Source organism: Ornithorhynchus anatinus, chromosome 1, assembly GCF_004115215.2.
Source record: "Ornithorhynchus anatinus isolate Pmale09 chromosome 1, mOrnAna1.pri.v4, whole genome shotgun sequence".
NCBI classification, from domain to species: Eukaryota; Metazoa; Chordata; class Mammalia; order Monotremata; family Ornithorhynchidae; genus Ornithorhynchus; species Ornithorhynchus anatinus.
The window spans coordinates 54,121,165-54,131,168 of record NC_041728.1 but is presented as its reverse complement, the minus strand read 5'-3'; the positions used below and the strand labels follow the sequence as shown (position 1 = coordinate 54,131,168).

Genomic DNA, 10,004 nt, shown 5'->3' with positions numbered 1-10,004 from the left:
AGTCCATGTCCCACACGGGGCTCACAGTCTTACTCCCCATGCTACAGAGGAGGTAACCGAGCCCCAGAGAAATGAAATGACTTGCCCAAGTTCACACAGCAGGCAAGTGGTGGAGTCAGGATTAGAACCCAGGTCTTGACTCCTAGGCCTGTGCTGTATCCACTAAGCCATGCTGTTCTGCTGTGTGATCTTTGGGCAAGTCACTTTACTTCTCTGTGCCTCAGTTACCTCATCTCTAAAATGGGGATTACGACTGTGAGCCCCATCCATATGGGACAAGGACTGTGCACAATCCAATTTGCTTGTATTCACTCCAGCGCTTAGTACAGTGCCTGACAGATAGTAAGTGCTTAACAAGTGTCACAATTATTGGATCTTGTACAGGATTGTTTAAGACTAACTTACTGTTATGGGTTTTCAGCCTGGGTCAGTTCAGCTGCTCTTCCTTCCTAGACAGATATACTAAAAAAATTTCTGTAAATTGAGGGCCCAGACTGTCTTTCTGTGTGACCTGAAAATCTCCTTATAAGGTCATTAAGTGATCAATCGCCCTAGCAGAAAAGTCCAGCCAATGAAATAATCGATGCATGAATAAATGATTTCTTATTCTTTGGGGAGGTCAAACTTGAAATTCATCCTGTGTTTTTCCACCAAAATTGCAAGGAGTCCCCTCCCCCTGATCAAACTCTACAGCAATTGGTTGTTTAGGAGAATTTGGAATAGGAACTACTGTCACCGGGAACATCCCCCTGGATTCATAAAAAGATTACAAATCACCTCGTGCCCATAATGATAATAAAGAATATGCTTTTAATAGTATCTTTATATACAGCTTAAGTGGGCATCAACTCTTTTTTTTTTGTTCAGTGCATTACAGCATTAAAGAAAAGAAATATCAGTTGTGAATGCACAGAGTCAAATGTTAATTACAAATGGTGATAAATTCTGGTGTTCTGCACACTATTAAAATTCAGTTTTATGAAACATATTTTCATAACCAATCTTATATGCACAGGCTATAATGTATGAGTCCATTATGCAATCTACATTTTTTCAATCGAATTGTATACAATTGGATTAACAAAAGAATAAAATTTATTATTCCCAAAACTGAAGTGGTTATCATTAAGCTTACAAGAAAGTACAGCATAGAACGGATGAACTGAAAAACTAGTTTCAAAAATAATAAACCTTACTCAACAGTTTTGAAAATTATATTATAAAAAAGAAAATTGGCACAGTTTAACCACCTCATTTCTAAGTGCACTTTATAATGCTCCTTGCAAGCTGCCACTTTTCCCCAAATAATGACAAAAAGCTTCATTACAGTGTCACTTCTGGTGGTGACAGGTTTTATTGCATTGCCAAGAGTGATTTTTAAGAAAAACCCCTACGAAGGTTTCCAAAACCCTATTTATTCTCTATCATCATCAAAAATAGCAACAATGGGACTTTTACAACTGTCTCTAGTGTACCCACAAGTCTAGTTAAAAAAAATAGAAGTCAAAGAAAAGTGATTTTTTCTCTCTCTCAAAAATAAGGTCAGGAAACAATCAGCGGTCTATTCCAAGGAGCCATCAGAAATGCGGGGGGCAGGAAAACTTCAATTGGGCCCCTGTGAGCCTTGACCCTACTTCGCTCAATTTTAAAGGGTTTGGATGGGGCTAAGTCATTGATTCCCAAACCTGCTTTCGTCTTCTATTTTCCCACCCCGTTATTGCTAAGCCGGAGAGTTGCCGTGGAAATCCATCAGTGCCATTCATAGAGGATAGAACTGGGAGGCAGCTTCCGAGGACTGGATCTCCACCTGAGCCATTTTGAACTGAGTACACTGCAGCCACTTGCGGAGAGCGGAGGAGCTGTTGTTCACTGGTCCCGAGCCCTGCACCATCCGCAGGCTGTGGTGGTTGACGTTGTTCTGAATGGCCTGGAGGCGCAGTTGGAGGCCGGCCGAGAGATGCTATTAAAAACCAGCGAGAGACTCAATTCCTTTCTTCCTCTGATTCCCAAAGTCCAAGGCCTGGCTTTTCATCCAGGTGAAGCGCCTGCCCATTACAATGGCGGTGTGGGTTCCAGACCACCTCCACCAGGGAGGCGGCTTCACAAAAGTAAACCACACCCAGCCCTTAGGGAGCCCATCTATCCGGGAGCAGATGGAGGCGTCAAGAAGCCAACCCGCCCAAGTGAGGAGCTCTGAGCACCCTCCTTCCACCACTACTGCCCATTCCTCAAGCCGGCGAGCTCAGGAGCACTGTCCCATCACTTCCCTGTGCCCTAAAGCAGCCCAATCAGGCAGTATCAAAGAGAGAAGCAGCGTGTCTTAGTGGAGAGAGCACGGGCTTGAGAGTCAAAGGTTGTGGGTTCTAATTCTAGCTTCACCACTCAATGATGACGGCATTTGTTAAGCGCTTACTATGTGCAAAGCACTGTTCTAAGTGCTGGAGAGGGTACAAGATAATGAGGCTGTCCCAGGTGGGGCTCACAGTCTTAATCCCCATTTTACAGATGAGGTAACTGAGGCACAGAGAAGTGAAGTGACTTGCCCAAAGTCACACAGCTGACAAGTGGCGGAACCAGGATTAGAAGCCATGACCTCTGACTCCCAAGCCCAGGCTCTTTCCACTAAGCCACGCTGCTTCTCTTGTTAGCTGTGTGACTTTGGGAAAGTCACTTAACTTCTCTGTGCCTCAGTTACCTCATATGTAAAATGTGGATTAAGACTAGGAGCCCCATGTGGGAGAACCTGATTACCTTGTGTGGGAAGCAGCGTGGCTCAGTGGAAAGAGCCTGGGCTTTGGAGTCAGAGGTCATGGGTTCGACTCCCAGCTCTGCCACTTGTCAGCTGTGTGACTGTGGGCAAGTCACTTAACTTCTCTGTGCCTCAGTTACCTCATCTGTAAAATGGGGATTAACTGTGAGCCTCACGTGGGGCAACCTGATTACCCTGTATCTACCCCAGCGCTTAGAACAGTGCTCTGCACATAGTAAGCGCTTAACAAATACCAACATTATTATTATTATTGTATCTACCCTAGCGCTTAGAACAGTGCTCAGCACATGGCAAGCGCTTAACAAATACCATCATCATCATTTACTGGAACCCGCAGGGAGGCTCAGGGAAATGGCAGGGTGTTGCGGTAGAAGGAGATGAAAGAGCTAAAAAGAGGTGTCAGACAACAGCTACACACAACACATCCCACTCCAGCTTCCCCTTCTAGGAGGGGAAGGGGAAGAATTAGGCTAAATAATTAGAACATTTTCACATAACAGGTTTTGGGCATTGCCATCACTTACCACAAATGATGACTTCATTATTCTAAGTGTTAATTTACACAAGGCAATTATTTTCAACCTAGGGTACTAGTATCATTTGTGGTTCTTAACGGAACACCGAATAGTACTTGGCCTTCTTTACTAAGGATGGAAGAATGTTGTTCCCTCCTTCAAGTGTTTGCCCTAGGTAAAGGATAGATCTACAGTAGTAGAAAGGGGAAAGTAGAAAGGGGAGAATCTAGGAAATTCACAAAGGTCTTTCAAATAAGGGACATTCACCAGATGAGAAATGGCAAAGGGAAAAGCTTACCTTTAGATTTGACTGAATCATTGGCAACCACATAGGTATTAGCTGTGTGAAGAAATACGGAAATTTAGTAATTATGCTACATTTGGCCACATGTCAGCAACAGTGAGGTAGCGATGGGCATGTCTAATTCCTTTAATTGTATTCAAGGACGCCGGCACCTGCTGAGGACTTAATCATAATCGCAGAAATGCTTTTTAAGCCTAGCGCCTGCCGGGCCTATGGCAATTGGAAGTTAATAAATCCCCAGTGATTACCTACAACCTATTCCATCTGGGATATTACTGATCATTTCTTGAAAGCTACCATTTCGGGTGAGTTAAGTGTAAAAGCTTTAATTAAATATAAGGAAGTCATGCGCTTTTTTCATTATATAGAATTTCCTACGAGTTCTCTCACTCTAGTTTGCGGTATGCACTCCACTAAGCAAGACAGGCACAGAAGAGCCTAATAATAATTGAACTATTTGTTAAGTACTTACTATGTGCCCAGCACTGTATTAAGCGATGGGGTGGATACAAGCAAATCAGGTCGGACACAGTCCCTGTCCCACATGGCTCTCACAGCCTTAATCCCCATTTTACAGATGAAGCAAGTGAGGCACAGAGAAGTGAAGTGACTTGCCCAAGGTCACATGGCAGACAAGTGGCAGGCCTGGGATTAGGAACCAGGCCCTTCTGACTTCTAGGCCTGTACTCTATCTAGAAGATCATGCTGCTTCTCCTAGTGACAGAACACCTCAGCATAATAAAAACAATATTTGTGCTATCAGTTAAGTGCTTGCTAAGTGCCAAGCACTGTACTATGCACTGGAATAGATACAAGATAATCTGATCAGACACAGGCCCTGACCCACACGGAGCTTGTCACTGGTCAATCAATCAGTTGTATTTATTGAGCACTTACTGTGTGCAGAACACTGTACTAAGTCTTCGTAATCAAAGATGAGGCTACAGGTGTAGAGGTCCCATCCAAGCATGCAAATGTGGCTGAAAAGACTGATGTGAGAGGGTGTATCAATAATAAGAATAAGAAGCCTGGTCTTTGTTAAGCACTTACTATGTGCCAAGCACTGTACTAAGTGCTGGGGTAGATACAAGATACAAGACAATCAGGTTGGACACAGTCCCTGTCCCACACGGGGTTCCCATTCTAATGGGAAGGGAGAAGGTGAATTATTGTTATAGCAAGTGCCAGATTAGAGATCCCCAGGTAGGTGAGGTAGGTGACGGTGGCATAGGACATCCACTCGGTACAAACTCTCAGGGATTTTACATGACAAGTTGGACCAGATTGAGAGAGATCTGTTTGCAGGAAACAGTCTCCAGTTTTTTTAAAGGTATTTGTCAAGCACTTACTATGTGCCAGGTACTATAACTAAGCGCTGGGTCATATACAAGATAATGACATTGGAAACAGTCCATGTCCCACTAGGGGCTCAGAGTCTTAATTCCCGTTTTACAGATGAGGTAACTGAGGTACAGAGATGTTAAGTGACTCACCCAAGGTCACATAACAGAACAGTGGTGGATCCAAATTAGAACCCAGCTCCTTCTGACTCCCAGGCCCATGTAGGCCATGCTGCTTCCCTATTCTTTCCCTTGCGTCTAACTAGTAATCTCATTATTCTAAAATGAACCTTTAAGTGACATCCAGGTTTGTAATTTCCCAATTACAGCCTGAGGACTTTAGGCTAACCTTAATTATTATCGACAGCATTATATAATCCACCAGTTATCCTATATAAGGAATGCTAATTTGGTTTATTCATTTCAGTTCCTCTTTGCTAGTGGCTCACACCAAGCTGTCAGTAAGGATTACATGTAATTTGGGGGATTTGGAATGACATAATAGAGTAGGTTGGGTAGATTTTTTTTTCCAGAACAAAATCTAGAAAAATCTCAGGAAAAGAAAGGCAGGTTATTTTTACCTCAAAAACAAAATTAAAGCCTTTCCACTATTGCAGTTCTCTGCTTCTGGACCCTGTTTTATAAGTTGGAGAAAAAATTTTGACTAACGAAATTAGTTTAATTTAATTTCCCACAGTAAAGTCAGTTGGGGCAAACAATGTTTCAGTCTGTTAGCTGCAATCGTTGGCTGCCTGCATGAACAAGCTGGCTTTTAGAGAAGAAATTTCCAAAGGAAATTCCAAGCCATTCAATTGAATCCCCAATGAACTTTAGCAAAGCCTTAGCCTCAGAAGCCCTTAGGATATGCAAAGCAACATGACTTTCTTCCCACCTGCCACTGACAGGGTCAAATCCTGTTGGCAGAGGAAAGGGGCCAACCGAAGGAGAAGTGGCATTACACCTGTAACGATGGACAGAACAGTGGGAAGATTGTGACTTTTGGGTTGGGGATGACCCTGATTAAGGACTACCATGCCAAAGTGCATGGGAGTCTCAAAAGGGAGGGTGAAAAGGATGGGAAATGAGGAGTTAGGGAAGACCTTTTGGAGATGCGATTTAAGGAGGCATTTGAAGATGGGGGAGAGTGGGAGACTGTCAGATATAAAGGGAGGGAGTTCCCAGTGATAGAGAAGATATATAGGTGCAGGGAGAGGGTTGGCATTAGAGGAGCCAGGCATACAAGCTGGGTTGTGGCAGAAGATCAAAGAGGTCAGGGAGTGGGGAGGGCACAGGGTGGGTGGGAGGGTGTGTGTGTGTTATGTGAGTAGAGAGAGAAGAGCATATTGAGTGCCTTAAAGCCAATGATGAGGAGTTTCTGTTTGTGGGGATGGATGGGCAACCATTAGACATTTTTGAGGCATGGTGAGATAAGTATAAAACTTTTTTAGGAAAAATGATATGGGGACTAGAGTGAAGTAGGTACTAGAATGGAGAGAAACTGGGAGGCAAGAGGTCAGCAAGAAGAGCACCTTGAGCAGTAGAGCTCTCATTTCATATTCTCCTTTTTAATCGGTTCACCAGGTCTTTGTAAGTGGGCCAGGGGATCATGTCTGAATTATTCTATCCTTTTTCCCTAGTGCCCAGTGTAGTGCTTGGCACCAACAGAGCCTTCAATAATAATCAGTCACGCAGACAAAAGAGCCATTAAGGAGCCACTAGAAACATTAATTAAATGTTGGCTTAAGATCAAAAACTCCGGTGTCCTCCATCAACCCATGCCCTGTCTGTAGCAGACACCTCTGGCACCATAGGAAATCCCCATTCCTACCTTTTCTACCTATAGAAGCAACAAGGCCTAGTGGATACAGCACAGTCCTGGAAGTCAGAAGGATCTGGGTTCTACTCCCGGCTCCGACACTTGTCTGCTGTGTAAGCTGGGGCAAGTGATTTAACTTCTCTGTGCCTCAGTTACCTCATCTGTAAAATGGGGAGTAAGACCATGAGTCCCATGTGAAATATGATTAACTTGTATCTACCCCAGCACTTAATACAGTACCCAGCAATAAGAGCTTAAAAAATACCATTTAAAAAAAATAGCCAAGGTGGTCTGTAACTAAGGACTATTAGCTTGGAGCTCTGAGAGTCATAGAACTCTTCTTTCTGAGACCTGTTCGTTTGCTTACTCTAGCATTATTGTTTTAGCTTTTTGATTTTAATTACTGTTGTTCATGATTCATTCTTACTCTTTGTACAGTGCTGGCAAGTCACTTAACTTCTGTGTGTTTGAATTTCTTCATCTGTAAAATGGGAATTAAATAGCTGTTCTTCCTCCCACTTAGGCTGTGAGTCTTTTAAGGGACAGTCTCACATCACTTTTTTCTTTTTTTTTTTTTTAGGTGCAATAGGACACATTACCAAAAAATTCCCCTCTAGGCTGTAAGCTCCTTATGGGCACGGATTGTGTCTATCAACTCTATTGTATTGTAATCTCCCAAGTGCTGGGACAGTGTTCTGCACACAGTAAGCGCTCAATAAATACCACTGATTGATTGATTAGCTTGCATCCACCCCATGTTTAGCCTAATACTCAGTACACAGCAAATGTTTAATAAATGTTAACTAGAGAGACATGCCATTAGTCCCACCTTGAAAGCACTCTTGTAACCCTGTTCGACAGATAATATTTCGGGCTCTTCTACCCTCTGCCTGATCTCCCACTGTGATGCTGGACTGAGAGGCTTCACTGCAGCTTTCCTAGCTCAGGCAAGCTGGCAGCAAGGGAGGGGATGATTTGACAGCCTCGTAGTCACATATCAGGGGACAATCCAATATCAAATTGCTCTGTCTTATGACCTTAGCCTATCACTCTTCCAGCCTCTCAGGGCTGAATTGTGGCAAAAACTTTCCCCATCTTTAGCTAGCCAGATATTTCTCAGAGAGGAGATTATTCTGTGGTCCTTGGATAACACCAATTTCTAATTTTTGCAATTTCAGCACTATTTTAGGAAATATGCTGGTTGCCATTTCTCTGGAGAATTGGAGTTGGGGAATGAAATGCCATGATGTCTCAAATGCTAATCAACTCCAGTCCCTCTGCTTAGAGCTCAGTCAATGAATCAAATTCTCTTTGGGCTTTTAACTCTTCACATCTCTAGTCAGACTAGAGATTTGGTTTTCCATCGCCAATCATTTTTAAGAATATGGATGCACTGAAATTCTTTTTGTTAATTCATGTTAAATTGCCACAAGAACTATGTGATTTTCCTACCTTGACAAAAATGGTTGAATTGCATTCTTGCAATGCCTCCATTAAACTAATCACGTGAAGACACACCATTTCTACCATCTGAAACAAGAAATGTAAAAAACAAAATCTACTTCCAGTGCTGGGAAAACACCACAAATTACTGTTTGATTGCCAAGAGCCCCTTGTGACATTTGCACTACCTCTGTCTGATGACCATTGGGAATAATTGCATTTACTTTTAATACTTTAGAATTTCAGATTAGAAACCAAATGAAGATGCTTAGGGGGGCTCTTTTTACTTAATCAGAACTTCTTCCTCAAATGCAGTTGTATCTGTACTTCACCCTAGATAAATGTTTCTATGTTTGAGTTCATGAGATTGAAACATAATTCCCCTCTTTTCATCCTGGGTAGCTCTCAATAATCTTTCAATCAAAAATGGTTGCTTGTATTTGTTGGTTGTTTTAAAACAACTCTTGCTAGAATGGCACACTATTTTGAGTCAATAAACTCCAGTCTAATCACAACACTAAGAATTTCCTGTCTTTATATAGAGTAACTCTAGCGAACTCAGCAGCTGTTGAGATTGTTTATGCACACAAACAGATTTCTGTAAGAGATATAATTTTGTCTGAGATTTTATATCTAAAGATAGCTTTTGGCAAGAGCCAGAATGTACTTTGCTTTTCGAGCCAAGGGAAACCTACATTAGCCTTTGATAGTGGGATCAGTATTGTCTTGTTCTTTCGGATCTCTCATTCCTCCAAAACTGTGCCATACCTGATGGTGACCCTCTTAAAAATGCCACAAGTAGCAAATACAACCATAAAGGCTTAGACTCTGACATCATTATCCTTCCAGGCTGAATGGCTGTGAACTTAGTCCATGCCCTTCAAGTGAATAAAGCAGCCATGCCAGTCAGAGCTAAACTCTCCTAGAGTGAAGAGCAAGACCCTAAGGTGCTATGAGAGAGCATCCCATGAGGAGAGTTAATCAGAGAATTTAGATCCAAAGGAAGTAGCTCAACAGAGAAACCGAGGCAAGTTCTTTCCAGCCTCAGTCTCAATGGAGAGCTGCCCCCGACCACAAACAAGCAAACGTGATCTTCTAGGATTCTGTTTCACAAACCCATAACCTACATGTTATCCTTGACTCCTTTCTCTCATTCAACCCACATATTCAATCCATCATTAAATCCTGTCCGCTCAACCCTCACATCATCACTAAAATCCACTCTTTCCTCTCCAAACTGCCACCATGTTAATCCAATCACTTATCTTATCCCGCCTTGATTACTCTATCAGCCTCCTTCCTGACCTCCCTGCCTCCTGTCTCTCCCCACTCCAGTCCATACTTTACTCTGCTGCCCAGATCATTTTTCTACAAAACCATTCAGGCCATGTTTCCTCACTCCTCAGGAACCTCCAGTGGTTGCCCATCCTCCTCTTCATTAAACAGAAACTCCTTACCATTGACTTTAAAGCACTCAATCACCTTGCCTCCTCCTACCTCCCCTTGATACTCTCCTACTACAACCCAGCCCTCACACTTCACTCTTTTAATGCTAACCTTCTCACTGTACCTTGATCTCGTCTATCTCGCCACCGACCTCTCACCCACATCCTGCGTCTGGCCTGGAATGCCCTCCCTCCTTATACCCAAAAGACAATTACTCTCCCCTCCTTCAAAGCCTTATTGAAGGCACAGCTTTTCCAAGAGGACTTCCCCGACTTACCTCTCTTTTCATCTTCTTCAACTTGCTTCTGCATCTCCCTGATTTGTTCCCTTCAATCATCCCCCGTCCCAGCCCCACAGCACTTATGTATAT

General features: G+C 42.9%; 1 protein-coding gene across 9 annotated transcripts in view; it reads right to left on the bottom strand.

Moving 5' to 3' along the window:
- Nucleotides 1–787: 787 nt before the first annotated feature.
- Nucleotides 788–10,004, bottom strand: part of UNC79 (unc-79 homolog, NALCN channel complex subunit) — a 169,684-nt gene continuing 160,467 nt past the window's right edge. For 7 of the 9 annotated variants that reach the window (XM_039911870.1, XM_039911872.1, XM_039911880.1 and 4 more), the window contains 3 exons: nucleotides 8,198–8,275; nucleotides 3,584–3,625; nucleotides 1,760–1,960 (listed from right to left, as the gene is read on the bottom strand). In XM_039911870.1, the coding sequence (XP_039767804.1) occupies nucleotides 1,760–1,960; nucleotides 3,584–3,625; nucleotides 8,198–8,275 (321 nt within the window). Of the gene's footprint in view, nucleotides 1,961–3,583; nucleotides 3,626–4,486; nucleotides 4,579–8,197; nucleotides 8,276–10,004 lie in introns of all 9 variants that reach the window. The other 2 variants (XR_005659965.1, XM_029066312.2) reach the window with 2 other exon arrangements.